The sequence below is a fragment of the Macrobrachium nipponense genome, chromosome 24 (assembly GCF_015104395.2).
Source record: "Macrobrachium nipponense isolate FS-2020 chromosome 24, ASM1510439v2, whole genome shotgun sequence".
NCBI lineage: Eukaryota > Metazoa > Arthropoda > Malacostraca > Decapoda > Palaemonidae > Macrobrachium > Macrobrachium nipponense.
In genome coordinates, this window is record NC_061091.1 from 54,004,225 (window position 1) to 54,025,224 (window position 21,000).

The 21,000-nt window shown below is 44.3% G+C and overlaps 1 protein-coding gene across 5 annotated transcripts in view; it reads left to right on the forward strand.

Moving 5' to 3' along the window:
* The window catches only part of LOC135205641 (phosphatidylinositol 4-kinase alpha-like), a 259,138-nt gene that overhangs the window by 84,790 nt on the left and 153,348 nt on the right, over window positions 1-21,000 (forward strand). For all 5 annotated transcript variants that reach the window (XM_064236454.1, XM_064236453.1, XM_064236456.1 and 2 more), the window contains one exon: window positions 194-303. In XM_064236454.1, the coding sequence (XP_064092524.1) occupies window positions 194-303 (110 nt within the window). The remainder of the gene's footprint in view (window positions 1-193; window positions 304-21,000) is intronic.

The window sequence follows — 21,000 nt, forward strand, 5'->3', positions numbered from 1 at the left end:
GTGAGACTGCCAAACAAATGAAATGGGGATTCGTGAAATTATTGGAAACATTACCTCGTAAGGTCTTTTGACTGATAACTCCTATGGAGAAAATAAAACTTGGAGATATAGTAAAAACCTTTATAAATAATTGTAGATTCTCCATTTTTCTTAAAATAAATGATTTTAGTTTCAAGTTTTTACCATCTTTTAGGCTAAAGTTTATGATGAAATCATGGAACAGTTCAGTAAGATCATCATTGAGGCAAGCAGTGGAACATATGGCATTGGTGTTGCACAAGATCACCGAATGAAGCAGTACAGGTAATTTGGAAAAGTAGGGATTGTTTTGATGAATATTGATCGATTCATGGTTTTTTTGCTCCTTCAGAAATATGAACCGTCAACTTTTTATTGAGGAATATCCTCTGTGTGAGGTGGAGCAGTTAACTGGTGGTTATGGGAAGTGAGTTGGGGAATATCTATCACTTCACATCACTAGTTGATTTTTCTTCAGCTGTCATGAAGGGTAGACAGTCTCTCTCTCTCTCTCTCTCTCTCTCTCTCTCTCTCTCTCTCTCTCTCTCTCTCTCTCTCTCTCTCTCTCTCTCTCTCTCATACTTCAGTCACTGTAGTTTGATGAGTACTAGCTGGATTAATTTCTTAGCAATGGAGGCATTTTGAGTCAAAGAAGAGGTACAAGAGGAAGGGCGCTGCTCAGCCATGGGAGGGTTTTGACTCTTCAGTTGCAGCAGACGATGCCATTCCTTCTTGTTCTTTTTCTCCTTCCCCAAATCATCATCTTGCTACTTCTTCCATCGAAGAATTTACCCATTCACGTTCTTCTGTTGTCTCCTCAGTAAATGTTTCTGAAGAGGGTTCATGAGATCCTATTGTTGTTTCTCTTCCTGCCTCTTGTGTGGGTTAGACACTCCTCCCCCCTTAGGTGTAGGACAAGATTCAATTGATTTAATTCCAGATTTGGACATAGATGGCTCTATTCTCCGTAAGTATTGGTTGACCCTAGGCCTTCCCAGAGAACTGCATTTGTGGGAACTACTTTCTGATTTGAAGGAGTCCCATCTTGCCTCCACTGCAACTGGTAACATTCTGTTTGGTGCATCGATGATGTCTGTACATATGACTTCCACAGCGATCTCTGTGATGACTGCCTGTGTATCGTTCATTATGCCTGGCTGTATGTCTATGTCCATGTTTCCCTCATCATTTGATGTTCCACTTCATCCCAGCTATATGCGACTGACACTTCGTTTTCTACCACTCCATCCCAGATATATGCAACTGACACTTTTGTTTTCTACTGCTTCTACTCTTCAGGCCTTACTGGACAGGTTTGCAGTCCTCAAAGGGATCGACCACTGCTGCTTCGACATGTAGAAGGAAATGTCTTAGGTCTCCATCTGCAGATTCCCAAAAGTTGTCATCTCCCTCAATTTCTGTGGTTCTGAGAAGACGGAAGAAGAGGGTCTTCACGCTTTCCCTTCTACATTTTGATTCCTACTTTCCTTCTCCAGTTTCAATTGTGGGGGGCTGGCAGGTGTTAGCTCTCCTAGGCACGGCCGTCTCTATAAGGAGACCTCATGGGTCATCCGATCACAGCCGTATTTACTCCAGATCATCACAAAGTTATGGATGTTCACAAGTAACAGATCACACTTTGCCTAAAAGGACAGCAGATCAAGACTTACCTAATGTGATTGTGATTCCTTCCTCTTCCAGCCATTCAGAATTGACTTTTAGACCACTAATCATAATAAGAAAGGACGATAAAGCTTCAGTCAAGAAACCAAGCCATGTACTGCCACGACCGACTTATCAACCTTGTTCTCTCGGCCATGACATTCTGGCACGTATGGCTGTTTGTTCACGTTGTACTTCTGCATTGATGAACTCACCACACTAGCTTTGAGGACGGGACTTTTCTCCACAGGATTCTTTTCATTATGGCCATGACAATGGTTGCAACTGTGGTCCCGCTCTCCACAGGATTTGTCTGGTATACAGCTGTAACAACAGTCTCAGCATTTTTCATGTGGTCGTAACAGATCCCCACATTACAGGATCCCTACTTGGCCATGACATCAACCTCGGCAGTGCTTGTATAGCAGAGGCTGTTCTCCTTGTTGCACTTTTAGTAAGGAGCATGCTCCTTGTCGTTACTCTGCTTTTCATCCAAGTAATGTTCATAACCTGCGTCCCTTCTGGATTCTTTTATCTAGGCCTATACCTCCAATTCCCTCTACTTCCGAGGGATTCAAAGGATACGCGTAAAGATAGATCTTCTTTTCATCCAAAGAGTGAGTTTGATATCCCAGATTCTCGGCATTATGCACCATCTGCCAGAGTTTTGGGTTCTGAGCGTGCATATGCTTCAGTCAACTCTTCCTATACTCCAACATTGGTCAGGAAGTGAGGCAGTTGGGGCAGACCTATACAGTGCTCCCCCCACATTTGCATTCTCGACATTCACGGATTCACACATTCGCGAATTTCTCTATGGACCATATCTACCCATTATTCATGGGAAATTCGCATATGCGCTGTACTTTTCTGAGAAATATCCACAAATTACTGTATTTTTGTATCAATTTCATGATTAAATGCACACTTTTTGTGATAAAACTGTTGAAAAAAACCAGGTATAAGCATTTTTAGTGGGCTTTTCTTGCATTTGAACTAACAAAATATGCAGTTTTAACCATTTTTATAGGGGTTCTAAGTATTCGCGGACTCTAGCTATTCGGTGGGGGTCTGGTCCCCATCCCCCACGAATGCTGCGGGTCCGTTGTATTCAGTCATGGCTTACTTTTCCTCCACGCAATAAGTAAGTCTCTTAATGTAAAGGCCGAAGGTTTGTATTTGTATGGGAACAAATCACAAATTTTTAATCAATTTGTATTTTCATACAATCAACTTACCTGTCAGATATATACATAGCTAAGACTCCGTCGTCCCCGACAGAAATTCAAATTTCGCGCCACTCGCTACAGGTAGGTCAGGTGATCTACCGGCCTGCCCTGGGCGGCAGGACTAGGAACCATCCCCGTTTTCTAGCATATTTTCTCTGTCGCCGGTGGTATCAACATTGTTGTTATTACCTCCTGACTTAGATTCATTTTTCAACCTTTGATCAACGTTTTTCGGCTTTTTGGTGACGTATTTGGATCGGGTTTTGGCATTCGCTACTGTGGACTGTTTTTGGAATAACTCTTTTGGATTTTTCTCAGTATGTCTGATTCTAATGTGAGTGTGAGAATGTGTGTGAATGTAGGCTGCAGGGTGAGGATACCGAAAGCTTCGGTTGACACCTCACTGTATGCCGTAAATGTAGGGGGGTTCAGTGTTCTGCTATTAATACTTGTAAGGAATGCGAGGGATTGAATGCAGAAGAGTGGAAGACTTTGACTTCTTATTTGAAGAAGTTAGAGAGGGATAGAGTTAGACGGCTGAAAGGTGTGTGTTCAAGGCCTATTGAGCCGTTCACGGATAATTCTAATCCTACTGATGTAGATTCTCCCTATATATCTCATTCTCAGAGTGCTTTTTCGGATTCGGCATCGGAAATCGCCAATCTGAAAGCTACTATTAGAGACATGAAGTCCAAGATGGCTGACTCCAAAGGTAAGGCTAGTGATAGTGAACATTTCAGTGAAGTGAGTTCTCTCAGTGTTGTGGAGGGGGCGTTTGATGTCCCTGCGACGCTCCCAGGCCTAGACCTCTTCCAAGCTCCCATGCCCAGAGGAGAAGGAAAGTCGAAAGCCTTAAGGAGGTCGTGGGGAATCCCCAACGGTCAGACGTCCCTTCAGCTAGCTCTGCTTCATGGCAGGCGGCTCAAGGGCGCTATAGAAAACGCGTCCTTCGCGAGTGTTTTCTTTCTCGTCCTCTCCCTCTCCCTCACCTAAACGAGGGTGGAAGGAGTCGAACTTATCGAGACCGCTGAAGCGTCATATGAAGCCCGACATAGATTCGAGCCCAGAGCGCTTCTCAGATGACGCTCCGTCTGCTATTAAGAAGCGAAGGTGGCGTCAGCGTCACCTGACGCTTGTGCGGAAGTACCCCTTCATTCTTCTTCCCCGAGTGATGACGAAAGGCGTCATGCACTAGACGTGGGAGAAGCGTCAAGAAAGATAATTATGGCGGTTCAGGAACAACTGTCATCTCTTGTGGGAGTTTTAGCGCCCCGTCGGAAGGACGTGACGCTTCCAATTAAGAAGTCTCGTCCTCTCTCACCTGCTCGAAGAGAAGCGTCAGACAGACGTGAAACTGCTAAACGTCTTGCAGAAGCTGCGAGTTCGAGAGCTAGAACGGGGGCTTACGAGAGTTTCGTAAAGCCAGAGAAACGTAAGACGTCTTTTAGAAGTGAAGCGTCATTCAAAGCGGATCTTAGACGTGACGCTCCATCCAATATTGTGACGCCGAGTAGGACGCCTTTAGAGAGCGGAGCGTCTTCCAGGCGCGAAGCGTCATCAAGACGTCAGCAAGAGACGTCAGCCATGACGCTCGGAGAACGGGAAGCGTCATACAAGGCGTCTTCTAAAGTTCAAGAGAAGCCGGAGCTTGTGACGCCTTCCAAGTCTTTTAAAACGGGAAGGAGGAAAGAGTATCATTCCCTTAGCCCCTCTCCTATTAGGAGTTTGTCTCCTCCAGAAGAGGAAAGTTCAGAAAGGAGAACGGAGACTCAGATAAATCCCGAGTTGGAGGAAAACTCGGATGATGAAGATCATGGAAGAGAGGGTTTGTCCAACTATAAGGTTTTGACTACCCTGCTTCTTGAGGAGTATGGAGACGAGTTGACTCCTGCTGCTCCTCCTTCTCCGCGCTCGCTCTTTTCCATTGCTAAGACGAAGAAGCCCTCGTCTTTTCTAAACATGAAACCCACCATCTCGATGAAGCGGGCATTACACGCCTTAGACTCATGGATGAAGTCTAAGAAAGACTTAGTCAGGACAGTCTTTTGCATGCCTCCAGCAAGATTAGCTGGGAAAAGAGGCATATGGTATAAGACGGGAGAGAATATGGGTATCGCTCTCCCTTCTACAACAGAGGCAGATTTTTCGACTTTGGTTGACGCTTCAAGGCGTCCAAGTCTCAATTCTGCACGAATTACATGGAGTATTTCTGAACTGGATCATCTCCTCAAGGGACTCTTTCATGTATTGGAAGTCTTCAACTTCTTAGATTGGTCCCTTGGGGTGATGTCCAAGAAAGCCCATGATTCAGAAGGAATCGAACCTGAAGCCCTGTTATGCATTTTGTCTTGCATTGACAAAGCGGTACAGGATGGTTCTTTTGAAGTCTCTTCATTATTTGGAGCAGGTCTTTTAAAGAAAAGGACGGTGTATGGCGCCTTCTTAACAAAGGCAGTCTCGCATGCTCAGAGGGCAGCTCTACTGTATGCGCCTCTTTCTGACTTTTTGTTCCCTTCTCAGTTAGTGAAGGACGTTGCTCACTCTTTAACTGAGAAGGCGACTCAGGATCTTCTGACGCAGTCAGCTAGGAAGAAGAAACCTGTTTCGGTATCTGACAAGAAAGGACCTAGTACATCAATGCAGCCCTTTCGAGGTGGTCCGACCTCCAGACCTCCCGCAAGAAGGAAGGCTCCGGAGAAGAGAGGTAGGTCTGCCTTTCGTCCCTTTAAAAAGGGAAAATGAAACATCTCTCCTCCAAGCACCAGTAGGTGCCAGGCTCCTGGGATTCGTGGAGGCCTGGACACTGATAGACGCAGACGCGTCTTCATTGACTATCATAAGGAAGGGATATCGTATCCCTTTCCTGAACACTCCTCCCCTAACGTCAATACCAAGGGAACTATCAGCCAAGTACAAGGACCCTGTGCTGAGGGATACTCTTCGATCGATGGTGGAACAAATGTGGGACAAGAGAGCGATAGAACTAGTACTGGATCAAAACTCCCCGGGGTTTTACAATCGCCTTTTTCTAGTGGCGAAAGCCTCGGGAGGCTGGAGACCAGTACTGGACGTCAGCTCTCTGAACAAATTTGTTCAGAAGGAGAAGTTCTCCATGGAGACTTCTGCTTCAGTCCTAGCGTCATTACGACAAGGAGATTGGATGGTGTCTCTAGATCTCCAGGACGCCTACTTTCACGTCCCGATCCACCCTTCATCGAAGAAGTACCTCCGTTTCATGACGGGGGGAAGGATCTTTCAGTTCAGAGCCTTGTGTTTCGGCCTGTCCACAGCTCCTCAGGTATTCACAAGCCTGATGAAGAATGTGGCGAGATTTCTTCACCTCAAAGGAGTGAATGTCTCTATGTATCTAGACGACTGGCTCATTCAGGGCCAGATCGGAGAGACAGTGCTTGGAGGACCTAAAGTTGACTCTGGATTTGACCAAGGCGTTGGGATTGCTTGTGAACCTCGAGAAGTCTCAGCTGACCCCCAGACAAGACCTAGTCTATCTGGGGATTCGGATGGATTCTCGGGGTTTTCGAGTTTTTCCTTCGCAAGAGAGAACCGCAAAAGGTTTGCGGATAATCTCTCTCTTCTTAGAGAAGCAACAAACGTCGGCGAGGGAATGGTTGAGCCTTCTGGGGACGCTTTCCTCGCTGGAACAATTCTTCCCTCTAGGAAGACTTCATATACGTCCACTTCAATTCTTCCTCAAGAGGTCTTGGAGCTGGAAAACCGGACAACTGTCGGACGTTTTTCCCATTCCAGTGGAGATAAAGGCACACCTACAGTGGTGGTTGCTACCTCTGGAAGAGAACAAAGGGATCTCTCTAAGAACACAGAACCCAGACCTAGTGTTGTTCTCCGACGCGTCGGAGACAGGTTGGGGAGCGACATTAGGCTCAGAGGAAGTGTCAGGCACCTGGGAACCAGCACAGGTGTCCTGGCACATAAACTGCAAGGAGCTCTTCGCCGTACATCTGGCCTTAAAGAGCCTAGAACCTCTGGTGTCAAACAAGGTAGTGCAAGTAAACGTGGACAACACCACCGCACTTGCCTACATTCGGAAACAGGGAGGGACGCACTCCTCGTTCCTTTACGAGCTCACGAGAGACCTATTACTTTGGACGTCTCACAGGAACATCTCCCTGCTGACAAGGTTCGTACAGGGAGTAAGGAATGTGAGGGCGGACAGGCTCAGCAGGAGGAACCAGGTCCTTCATACAGAATGGACTCTACACGAGGAAGTGTGTCTCGATCTCTGGTCTCTGTGGGGAACTCCTCATGTGGATCTCTTCGCAACATTCATTTCAAAAAGGCTCCCAGTGTTTTGCTCGGTCGTGGAAGATCCAAGAGCAATTATGGTAGACGCCTTCCTGCTAAACTGGTCTCGAGTAGACGTTTATGCTTTTCCCCCATTCAAAATCCTGGGGTTAGTAATGAAAAAGTTTGTGGCGTCAAAAGAGACGAGGATGACGTTAATAGCCCCCTTTTGGCCGGCCCAGGAATGGTTCACGGAGGTGGTAGAGTGGATCGTAGACTTTCCAAGATACCTACCAAGAAGGACGGATCTTCTCAGACAACCACACTTCAAGAGGTACCATCAAAACCTCCCCGCTCTCGCTCTGACTGCCTTTCGACTATCGAAAGACTTGTCAGAGCGAGAGGCTTTTCTCGCGAAGTGGCAAGTGCGATCGCGAGAGCACGCAGAACCTCCACTACGAAAGTATACCAGTCGAAGTGGGAGGTATTTAGAAGGTGGTGTAGAACCAAGAAGTTGTCCTCCTCCTCTACCTCTATAGCGGAAATTGCTGATTTCTTGCTATTCCTGAGAGTAAAATCTCATCTAGCCGTATCCACAATAAAGGGATACAGAAGTATGCTCTCGGCTGTATCAGGAACAGAGGATTAGATCTGGCAAATAACAAAGATCTCCACGATCTCATAAGATCTTTTGAGACTTCAAAGTCTAAGGAACCAATACCTCCGAACTGGAACCTGGACGTAGTCCTCAAATATCTGTCTTCGGATAGATTCGAACCTCCTCATCTGGCATCGTTTAGAGACATAACTAGAAAATGCCTATTCCTTTTATCTTTAGCTACGGCAAAAAGAATTAGTGAATTACAAGCTCTGCAGGATAAAGTAGGATTCAAGGGAGACTCGGCTATTTGCTCGTTTAAGACCCTGTTTTTAGCGAAAAACGAGAATCCCACGAATCCCTGGCCTAAGTCATTCGAAGTCAAAGGAATGTCGAGTCTCGTAGGCAGAGAAGCAGAGAGGTCTCTATGCCCTGTTAGAGCTCTGAAGTTCTACCTTCAGAGAAAGCGTCAGTTGGGAGGCTCTAGACAAGGTCTTTGGTGCGCGGTAAAAGACCCACAAGACTGATGTCCAAGAATGCTCTGGCGTTCTTTGTAAGAAACGTCATTACGGACGCTCATAAGGTCTGTCCTGACGAACAATTACAACTACTGAGAGTAAAAGCTCATGAAGTAAGAGCGGTTGCGACGTCTCTCTCGTTTTATAAGAATATGTCGCTTAAAAACATCATTGATACGACATACTGGAGATGCAACTCAGTATTTGCATCTCATTACTTGAAAGACGTACGTGTGACGTATGAGAAGTGTTTTTCTCTAGGTCCTATCGTATCGGCAGATACGATTCTGGGTACGGGAGCCGACACCAATCCTTAAATGTATATACTGTTCTTCTTTTTGGATATGGTCGAGAGTCTCTTCGAACAATGGAGGATTTGGCTCGCACGGGCGGCCGTCTATGTTGTTCAGTAAGAGAATTCTTGTCATATCCAATTAGTTGAGTATAATTTTTTTTTTGGAAAATTATGTATGTGTGCGTAGTGGTTTTGAGTTACGGTTGTTGTGACGAGTTCGGGGATAACTCGTAACAATCCTTAGTTCTAACATATGGTTAGGATCAGGTGGTCGGGATTGGTTGTGTGCTCCTTCATAAGGTGTATTGTCATATAAGTGGATCAGCACCCATTGACAAAGTCCTTTTAGGCTCTGCCGAGTAAGCGGATAAGACCCCATCGGCAGACCCACAAGAACTCTTGGCCATAGATCATATATCTCGCTAAAGTTTCTTGAGGTGATGCAGACTACTGGGCAAACACCCACGAAGTCTACCACCTATCAGGTAGGAACCAAGGTTTTATTTATACCTACAACATATGTTGTTTACCTGTCTATTCCATATAGTAGCTGTCTCTTACCCTCCACCGAAGGGTGCCAATCAGCTATGTATATATCTGACAGGTAAGTTGATTGTATGAAAATGATATTGTTATGTTACAATAAAGTTTCATACATACTTACCTGGCAGATATATACATAGCTAAGACTCCGTCGTCCCCGACAGAAATTCAAATTTCGCGCCACTCGCTACAGGTAGGTCAGGTGATCTACCGGCCTGCCCTGGGCGGCAGGACTAGGAACCATCCCCGTTTTCTATCATATTTTCTCTCTTCCACCTGTCTCCTGCGGGGAGGCTGGGTGGGCCTTTAATTGTATATATCTGCCAGGTAAGTATGTATGAAACTTTATTGTAACATAACAATATCATTTTTCCCAACGTAAACACTTGAGGCCTTCACATTAATGGCCCACTTCAGCCACCCCTCTTTCAGTTTTCCTGGGCTGCAAGATCACTGGGACATCACGGGATGCTATGGGGCAAGAGTGTGGAGGTTCCTCCCACTCTGTGCCCCACTTTCGGTGACACCACGTATTCCTCCCCCATATCTTAAATCATATGTTATCAAATTTTTTCTTAACCGGTGTCCAGCTGAAAATTAGAATTTCCCAATGTAAAGGCCTCAGGTTAGTATGTTAGGAAAAATACAAATTGATTAAACATTTGTGATTTTGTTGCCTTGCCCAACATTTTTTCACTTTGCAATGGAGAAAAACATGAAAATGTCATTTTGAGGGTTGCGGCATCTTTGTAGGACCTTTCATGTCTTACATGCATGACAGTTGGCCCAACAGGCTCTGTTCAGTTTGTAAGGGTAAGGCATGCACCTGTGCTTCCCCCTGCTTGGAGTGTGTTGGCCGGGCTTCAAAAGTTTGGTAGAAGGAGGAGGAAGTACTAGAAGTGCTTGCCACCCTCATCATGAAGGAGAACCCCTTTCTGGCACCACCAAAGCCCTCTAAGTCTTTCCTCTTTCCCTTCCACATTCTTTTTCTGCTGTGTACTGGTAATACTTCCCACCCACAAGGATGCACATTATTTAAGTAGTGAAGAAGTCCTGTCACCTATTCTTTTCAGAGGCTGTCACTGCTTTGGAGTTGGTGGCCCCTCCTACTCATGTCTCATGCCTTGCTGTCTTGCTTATCCGAGTCTAATGTTCTAGGTATGAAGAAGTCTTCCTTGGAGTACCTGTGCAAGATTTGGCCTGCATTAAACATTCTTGGTAGCTCAGTTTTTGCAGGATTTTTGGACAGTTTAGCTGAGGAGAAGCAGCTCTTTCTTTTGTCTGCTCCTCTTGCAACTGTTTCTGTAGTTAATGTGAATGAGAGTGGCCCTCCTTTCGTGATAGGGCTTCAGTAGCAGATCCATGGGTTGCTGCCTCCACATCACCATTTTCAGTTCTTGCTTCAGCCAAGCCTTTGGTGCTGAAAACCAGCAAAACTCTGGAGAAGACAGGGAAGAACTGTTCTTAAGTTTTCAGTGCTCTCCATAGTTGTGGAATTCCTTCTTGTTGTTAAACTCTTCCATTTTCCTTTTTTTCCTTGTCCTCAACTTTTGTTTCCCCGTACATAGATGGGAGAAGAAGGGGAAGTCTAATGCCATCTCAAGAAGTCCTGTCAGGCTTTGCGTGAGCACTCTCCCTTCTTTGATGAGAATAGGAACTCTTAGTGAAAGGCACATGGTCATCAAGCCTCTGAATAGGAGGTGCTCCATTGAACTCCACTCCTTCAGAAATGCTTCTGTGTTCAGATGAATCAAAGGGACACATGAAAGGCTTTTCGGGAGTGTGGTCAGCTGCTATAACTCATCTGCGTATCGACACACTGGAGATGCAAGCAGCATGATTAGCATTGCAAGGATTTCAAGAGCAGTTGGTAGATCCCTTGGTGGTGCTCATCAACAAAAATATGACCTTTGTGACATATGTCAGCAAACAGGGAGGGATGGTGTATCTTGTCCTGTGTTAGTTGGCATTGCAGATCAATGTGGTTTGTCATGCCATAAAGTTGTTAGCCAGTTACATTCGTGGCAGGAGGAAAATCTTGATAGATCAGCGCAGGCATCTGGGTCATGTTTCAGAGGTGGAGTAGTCTCTTTATCCTTACATAGCAGAATGGCTGTTTGAGCTCTGAAGTTCTCTGATTCTTAGCTTGTTTGTAACCAGGCTGGACAAAAAGTTTCCAACACCTCTGGGACAGTCTAGATGTCTACACCTTCTTGTCTTTCAGCTCGATTTGCAGGGTGATCAGCACCGTTCATCAGTTCTGTTCTCAGAGAGACAATGGTGTCAAGCCAAATGGTACTCAGATCTGCTGATTGTCCTGGTTGAGGCATCAAGAGAAATTCCCCCTTGGCTCACTCATCTGTGTTACCCACAGGTATTAACAGGCAGTACACTCCATTTAGCTTCATACATGAGCTTATCCAGTGGTCATTATGGGCCTTGGTGCAAATTATTTGAGTGGGCCTCTATCATGAGAAGCAAAATTAATTGCTATTACTTGATTTACCTGTAACTAATGCTCATGAATAAATCAAAACACACATATATTTATATGATTTATGGGTGTGTGTATATATACCTGTATATATGCATCTATATTGTATAAACAGTAAGATATGTATATATCATATATATATATATATCATATATATATATATATATATATATATATATATATATATATATATATATATAACTACAAATGTCCTTTAATATCTAATTTCTCTACCTCGGAACTTAATATATTTTCATATATGTTTAACCGAGGGGGAATTTATTAAGCGATAATAGAATTGGCGATCGACAGGTGTGAACCATCAACTTCTCAATTCCAGGACTGGCAGTGAAGCCCCAGACCACCCCGCCACCGGTGGCGCGGTGGTCTGGGGCTTCACTGCGAGTCCTGGAGTTGAGAGGTCGATGGTTCACGCCTGTCGATTGCCAATTCTATTATTGCTTAATAAATTCCCCCTTGGTTAAACATATATGAAAATATATTAATTCCGAGATAGAGTGAATTAGATATTAAAGGACATTTGTAGTTCGATATATGTATATGAATCACGGTAATGTGATAGACTTATATATATATATATATATATATATATATATATATATATATATATATATATATATATATATATATATATATATATATATACCGTATATAATCACATATCATGCGACTTTTGAAGCCCTAATTTTGGAGCTAATTTTAAGGGGGCCGCATCTTACATGCGATACAAAATTCGAGTATGTAATAATCATATTTTAGTATCATATGATAAAATATAAACATAATAGATGTGCATCTTTTCCATGGATATTTTAAAAAGTTTTGTTTTACTTCACTGCATCCAATAATATATGTATTTGCATATTACTATTTGTTTGTATAATAACATACAAACATAGCAATCAATGTTTTGTTTTGGAAATCGGCTGAGGGCGATTGTGAAGCAAGTTTGTTTTGCCATGTTGAACTCAAATCAGAGCGACTTTCATGCCTCTAGTTAGCGCAAATGAATCTCAAGATTCTCTATTTATATGAGACAAGGTTATTTTATGTTATACAAAGTGTTTTCAAATGGAAATATCTCTTGAAAACGTATCATTGTGAACGAAATTTAGTTAATTTTTTTTGTTAGTAGATGGCGCTGAGGGCATGTTTATTGCATAAAAAAATTAAACATTCCATTCCATATGTTCACTTTATCTCATCAGAATACCTAGAGCTTTACGTATTAATATTTTATTGAAGTGAAAACAGTAAAATGTGTTAAAATTTGCGAAAGTTTCATGCATGTTGCCGATGCATGTTGCCGATGCACGTTGCCGATACACGATATTAGTCGTTAGCGTATCAACATTCTTTCCTAAATTTCAGCTAAAACTTACAGATTAAGTTTAGGAGGATATGGCCTTGCCGATCTTTTATCCATAGCAAGTAAGGCTATAATACTATCGGCAACAAGGATATAACTCCAGTAAACTTTTGCCATCAAACACAACTGTATATAAAATTGAGAGAAAATTATTTTAATCAAAACTTTCAGGTCTTGAAAGAATACATTTTACTGTTGTTTTCACGGCGATAAAAGATAAGTAACGTAACGGTAAAGTTCGTACTACGATGAAACAAAGTGAAAATAGCGAATGGAATCACGTAATATTTTTACACAGTAAACATACCCACAACGTAATCCGTTAACGAAAAATATACTTTAGTTCACGAGACGTATTAAATTCATATTTCGACTTAAAAACATGTTGTATAATGACAAATTACTTTCTCTCATATAAGTAGAGTATCTAGATATTTTACTTTAACTAAAAGAAAGGCAATTCGCTCCAAAATGAGTTAAATACAGAGAAATAAACTCGTATTCGCCATCAGCTGATTTCCAAACAAAACACTGACTGCTTTATTAGTATTTTATGATACAATAATATGAGAATAAATACAATATTATTGGATACTGTAATGTATAACTTTTTTGTTTATATATATATATATATATATATATATATATATATATATATATATATATATATATATATATATATATATATATATATATATATATATATATATGTATACAGGTGGTCTCTGGGTTACGACGGGGGTTCCGTTATATATATATATATATAATATATATAATATATATATATATATATATATATATATAATATATATATATATATATATATCTATAAAAAAATATATATAATAGATATATAGTATATATATATATATATATATATATATATATATATATATATATATATAGATATATATATATATTAATATTATATATATATATATATATTAGAATAGCTATTAGATATATAATAAGAATATAGAATATATATATATATATATACTATATATTATAATATATACATTATATTATATATATATATATAATATAAATATATAAATATATACAATATAATATAATATAATATATAATAGATATTATATACATATATATTAAATACATAAGATATATATCAATATATATTATACAGGCGGTCTTCGGTTTATGACCGGGGTTCCGTTCTTGAACGCGTCATAAGCCGAAAATTGTCGTAAGCCGGAACATCGTCAAAAATCCTAAGAAAACCTTACTTTTAATGCTTTGGGTGCATTGAAAACTATGTAAACTGCATTCTTATGGCATTTTTCATCAAAAAACCTTCAAATATTGATTATTTTGCATTTTGTTCATGAAACTTACCTGACAAATATATATATAGCTGTATTTTCTGAAGTCTGACAGAATTTCAAAACTCGCGGCACACGCAGTGGGCGGCCAGGTGGTAGTACCCATTCCCGCCCCTGGGAGGCGGATATCAGGAACCATTCCCATTTTCTATTCATATTTTTTCTGTCGCCGGTGCTGTAAACAACTGTTTGCAGTACCTCCGCCTAGGATTTTGATATAGTTTCGTCACTTAAGTATCTGGATTGTCTTTTGGTTTTGATTCTGGATTGGTGGCTTGGCACGCGCAATAGTGGACTGTTTTTTTATTTTGGATTGGCTTTTCTTTAAACGTGATGTCTGGATCAAGTTCAGTGAGTTTCAGAGTGTGTGTGAAGAGTGATTGTAAGGTGAGGCTACCGAAATCATCGGTAGATCCCCACACAGTATGTATGGGGTGTAGGGGGCATGTATGTTTATTGGACGATCGGTGCAACGAATGTGAAGGTTTGACCGATGATGGATGGAAGGTGTATGATTCTTATCGGCATAAATTGGAACGCGATAGGATCAGGAGGTCTTCCTCCAGGAGCGGTTCCACTAAAGGTAAGGGAAGTAATATTCCACCTGCATTAACACCAGTAGAGTTTGTTTCACCTAACCCTGTGATGTTGCCTTCGGGCCCTGATTCTGTGTCTGGAGAAGGTAATGCCCTTTCTCTTATTTTAGAATCTAAAGTGTTAGCCTTAGAAACCGGCTCTGTGAAAGTGAGTGATCGTGCCCCTAGTGTTGTGGAGGGGGCGTCAGATCAGCCCCATAATGCCTCTAGGCCTAGACCGCTGTCAGACTCCCAGGAATCAGGGAGTGGACATGTCGAAAGCCACAAGAGGGTTACGGGGGCTCCCCACCGATCTGGCGTCCCTTCGGCAGGACCTGTTGCAAGTTCCGAGGCTGCCAAGGAGCGTGCTCAGGCTCGCATCCTTAAGGACTGTTTTTCGTCCTCCGAGGCGCCCTCCCAGCGCAAGGGGTGGAGCGCTCGGAGAGACTCACGTCCATTGAAAAGGACCTTTCCGAGTGAGGACGCTTCACGTCCTCTCTCTCCATTGTCGTTGGGGTCTTCACCTGGGTCGTATGACGCTTTTCCGCCGCAGAAGAGAGGAAGGACGTCATCAGAGGATAACGCTGAGAAGCGATACTTTCGCTCTTCGGAGAGGCAGGTAGCTGTACCTGTGAGAAGGAAGGAGGCGTCCCCTCGCCCCTCGTCTTCTCGCAGGTTCAGCCATTCGCCTGCTTTAGTTTCTTCACCCACGAAGAACATTCTTATGTCCCTTCAGGACCAGTTGTCGGCTTTGATGGCTCAGAAGACACGCCCAGCAGGAGTCGAGCCTAAACGTAGGAAGGACGTCAGGCTGCCTGTCAAGAGGACGAAGCAGTCCCCTTCTCTTTCTCCTCGTTCGTCTCTTTCTCCTCCTGCGTCTCCTTCGGTGCTCCTCCGATCTCGTTCCTCTAGTAGGAAGACACGTGGACAGGACGCCCTTTCCCTCTCGACGTCCTGAGCAGGCCGCTCGTCAGGACGCTTGGGAGGGCGCTCATCGGGACGCTTTTGAGGACGCTTTTCAGGACGCCTTGGAGGACGCTCGTCAGGACGCTTTTGTGGACGCTCGGAGGGACGCTTTTCCTAACGAGGAAGCTTTCGAGAGCGCTCAGAAGGACGCTTTGAAAGCTAAGACTGGACGCTCTAGCGGGAAGCGTAAGGACGCTTCTTTAGAGCGAGTTAAAGCAACCCAAGTCGCCTCTCAAGATGCCCAGCGCTGTAAAGACGCTCTTCTTCCTTCATGCACTAAGGATCGACAGAAGGTCGGTCGCATTGAAGAAGCTTCTGCATCCAAGCCTCGGAGATCTCTGTTGAAGGTCAGACCCGTTGGGCGCACGCCCTCTCCGGAGGGGCAGTCTCCGATTCCTCTTAGGGAGGAAGGAGAGTTAAGCAGTCCGGTGTTCTCGGTTGAGGAGAGCAGCCGTCTGTTTCGTCCGTTTCGGATTATAAAGTGTTAGTGAGGCTGTTACGCTCGTCTTTTGGAGACAAGTTTCAGCCTGCAGCTCCCAGATCTCCACCCTCTCAGTTTTCTTCATCGAAGTCTTGTAAGACCCCGGAGTTCGTGGAAATGAAGACTTCTCTGTCCACCAAGAGGGCTTTTAAGAAATTACAAGACTGGATGGAACGAAGGAAGGATCAGGTCAAGTCGACTTTGCGCCCTTCCTCCTCAAGACTCAGTGGAAAAGGGGGCATTTGGTACGAGACCAAAGGAGAAGTAGGTGTGAGAATCCCTTTGTCATCCCAAGGGGATTTTGCTAGTCTGGTCGACGCCCAGAGGAGGTCCCTTTTGTCGACAGCAAAGATTTCTTGGACGCCTACAGAGATCGACCATCACATGAAAGGACTGTTAAGGACTCTCGAAGTCTTCAACTTTTTGGACTGGTGCTTGGGAGTCCTAGATATTCAATCTAGGAGTCCGGACTCGCTAAGTCTGGGGGAGCTGTCCAGTGTGTTAACCTGCATGGACAAGGCCGTCAGGGATGGTTCGGAAGAGTTAGTGTCTCACTTTGGTACGGCTTTTCTTAAAAAGAGAGCGCTGTTCTGCAACTTTGCTGCGAGATCAGTTACGACGGCTCAGAAAGCGGAGCTTCTCTTTGCGCCTCTTTCGAACCATCTCTTCCCCCAGACTATGGTGAAGGACCTGGCAGGTAGCTTACAGGAGAAGGCTACTCAGGACCTCTTAGCCCAGTCCTTGGGACGTCCCGCAGTTCCTGCTACGTCTTCTTTTGGGCGAGCTCCAAAGAAGATTAAACCCTTTCGTGGGGCTCCTCCCTTGAGAGCAGCTCCTCGAGGGAGAGGGCTTGCAAGAGGAAGAGCTTCTTTCAAGCCGAAAGCAAGCAAGTGAATGTCATGTCCTTCAGACACCAGTCGGAGCCAGACTGAAGTTTTTTGCGGGAGCATGGAGAGAGAGAGATACGGACCCTTGGTCCCTCAAGATCGTGGAACAGGGGTACAAGATCCCCTTTTTGGATCCTCCTCCTCTATCCACAACTCCCAGAAATCTTTCTCCTTCATATCAAGGGGAGAAACGGCAAATTCTTTTCGATCTTTTAGATCAAATGATCGAGAAAAGACGGTGGAGCAGGTCGTAGACCTGGGGTCACCAGGATTTTACAACAGACTTTTCCTGGTACCAAAGCAGTTGTCGGGTTGGCGTCCAGTCCTAGACGTAAGCAGGCTGAATCTTTTCATAGAAAAGATAAAGTTCAAAATGGAGACGCCTCAGTCTGTTCTAGGAGCCTTGAGACCGGGCGACTGGATGGTTTCCTTAGACCTGCAGGATGCATACTTTCACATTCCAATCCACCCTCTTTCAAGAAAGTATCTGAGGTTCGTTTTGAAAGACAAAGTCTGGCAATTCAGAGCCCTTTGTTTTGGCTTAAGCACGGCTCTGATGGTATTTACCATGATCATGAAGAATGTAGCGAGATGATTGCATTCTTCAGGGATAAGAGTATCTCTCTATCTCGACGATTGGCTCGTCAGAGCGTCGTCAGAGGAGAGGTGTCTGAAGGACCTTCAGTTCACGTTAGCCTTGGCGAAGTCCCTGGGACTTCTGGTCAACCTCGAAAAGTCGCATCTGACCCCGACACAGTCCATCGTGTATCTGGGGATTCAAATGGATTCAGTGGCTTTTCGGGTGTTTCCGTCCCAGGAACGACAGCTGCAAGGCTTAGAGAAAGTTTCAGCCTTCCTGGGGAAAGAAACTTGCTCGGCGAGGGAATGGATGACTCTGCTGGGGACCATTTCCTCGCTGGAAAAGTTTGTTTCCCTGGGGAGACTACACCTCAGGCCTCTCCAGTTTTTCCTTGCAGAGGAATGGAGAGTCAAAGAGGATCTGGATGCGACCTTAAAGATCACCGAATCGGTGAAAAGCCATCTAAGATGGTGGCTCGATCCTTGAAAGTTTCGAGAGGGTTTATCTCTAAAGCTTCTGAGCCCCGACCTAGTGTTGTTTTCCGACGCGTCCATTTCGGGTTGGGGAGCAACACTAGGAGGGGAAGAAGTGTCAGGCTCCTGGAGGGGGGAACAGGTGTCCTGGCACATCAATGTGAAAGAACTTGCAGCGGTTTTCCTGGCGCTACAGTTCTTCGAAGAAAAGGTTGCAGACAAAGTTGTCCAAGTCAACTCGGACAACACCACAGCCCTTGCATACCTAAAGAATCAGGGAGGAACACACTCCCGACCTCTGTTTTACCTGGCGAAGGAGATTCTGCTGTGAGCAGGTGCAAGGCGAGTGAAAATCCTGACGAGATTCATCGCAGGAGTCCAGAACATCAGAGCGGACCTTCTCAGTTGACAGGACCAACTCCTGCCGACAGAATGGACTCTGCATCAAGACGTTTGTCGGGAGCTATGGAAATTGTGGGGACGTCCTCTGGTCGACCTATTTGCGACGTCGAGAACAAAGAGGTTGCTCTTTATTGCTCCCCTGTGTTGGATCCAGGAGCGATCGCTATAGATGCACTGCTCTGGAATTGGACGAACTTAGACCTGTATGCCTTCCCGCCGTTCAAGATCATGGGGGAAGTCATGAGGAAGTTCGCGGCGTCAGAGGGGACAAGGTTGACCCTGATCGCCCCGATGTGGCACGCAAGAGAATGGTTCACGGAGGTAATGTCCTTCCTTGTATACTTCCCAAGGACGTTGCCCTGGTGGAGAGATCTACTCAAACAGCCCCACTTCGAAAGATATCACCAAAACCTCTCCGCTCTGGGTCTGACTGCGTTCAGACTATCGAAAAGTTGGCCAGAGCGAGAGGTTTTTCTAAAACAGCTGCAAAAGCGATCGCCAACGCAAGGAGGGCTTCATCGAGAGCTGTTTACCAGTCGAAGTGGGCTTCCTTCAGGGCATGGTGCAGAAAGGAGGGAATTTCCTCTTCCACTACCTCTGTGAGCCAAATAGCCGATTTCCTGCTATTCTTAAGGAATGTGCTGAAGTTGGCAGTCCCTACCATCAAGGGATATAAAAGTATGCTGTCAGCAGTCTTTTGGCACAGAGGCCTAGACCTTACTAACAACAGAGATCTTCACAATCTCTTGAGATCGTTCGAAACGACTAAGATACCTCAGGCGAGGCCTCCTTCCTGGAACTTAGATTTGGTTCTAAGACTTTTGATGTCGAGTCCTTTCGAGCCTCTCCATGCAGCGTCTCTTCGGAACTTGACAACGAAGGCTCTTTTCCTAACTGCTCTGGCGACGGCGAAGAGAGTTAGCGAAATTCAAGCCATTAGTAAACAGGTGGGCTTCAAAGGTGACAACGCTGTCTGCTCTTTGAGTCCCACGTTCTTGGCGAAAAACGAGAACCCGTCTAACCCTTGGCCCAAGAGCTTCGAGATAAAGGGTATGACGAACCTTGTGGGCCAAGAACCTGAGAGAGTCCTGTGCCCTGTCAGGGCTCTCAAGTTTTACGTTCACAAGACGAAGGAAGTACGAGGTCCCTCAGATAATCTGTGGTGCTCTGTGAAGAGACCCGATTTACCATTATCCAAGAATGCTTTGGCTTTCTTTCTGAGAGACATTATAAAAGAGGCTCATTCATCTTGCCAGAAGACTGATTTGAGCCTCTTGCGAGTGAAAGCTCACGAGGTCCGAGCTGTCGCAACCTCGCTTGCCTTCCAAAAGAACATGTCAATCAAGGACATCCTTGATGCCACCTTTTGGAGGAGCAATTCTGTATTCGCCTCACACTATTTAAGAGATGTGAGAACGATATACGAGGACTGTTGTTCTCTTGGACCATATGTTTCTGCAGACACATTTTTGGGGCTGGAGTACTTCTTTTTCCCTATCCCTTAGTTAAGAGTTAGGTTAGTTTTTAAAATGTTTTGTGTTTTTGGTTGTTGGTGAGATCTTTTGTGAAGATCTTCCATTCATTAGGTTAGTTTTCAGGGGGTTTTGTCTAGTTCGTCAGGTGGTGGTCAGTTGCTTCATAGCCCTCATATGTATGGTTCGATGGTCTAGTCATGTTGTGGGCACACCCCATTGACAGAGCATCCAGAGCGCACCGGCACTACAGGTCTCTACCTCGCTGGCAACTCTGATTAAGCAGAAGCAGGCTTAGGTGACAGTAATCACGAAGTCAGCTATGCTAACAGGTGAGGAACCAAGATGTATATCATCTACTTAATTTAGTTTCCTGAAATCCTATTCTGTCTCTTCCCACCATCCGAAGGTGGGATTCAGCTATATATATATGTCTGTCAGGTAAGTTTCATGAACAAAATGTTATTGTTATAATACAATTAAGTTTGTTCATACTTACCTGGCAGATATATATAATTAAGTGCCCACCCACCTCCCCTCAGGAGACAGTGGCACTGAGAAAATATGAATAGAAAATGGGAATGGTTCCTGATATCCGCCTCCCAGCGGCGGGAATGGGTACTACCACCTGGCCGCCCACTGCGTGTGCCGCGAGTTTTGAAATTCTGTCGGACTTCAGAAAATACAGCTATACGTATATATATCTGCCAGGTAAGTATGAACAAACTTAATTGTATTATAACAATAACATTTTTGGTGTCATATTTCATCTCCCAGATGAGCGTTGTAGGCATCATAACCCTGGAAATAA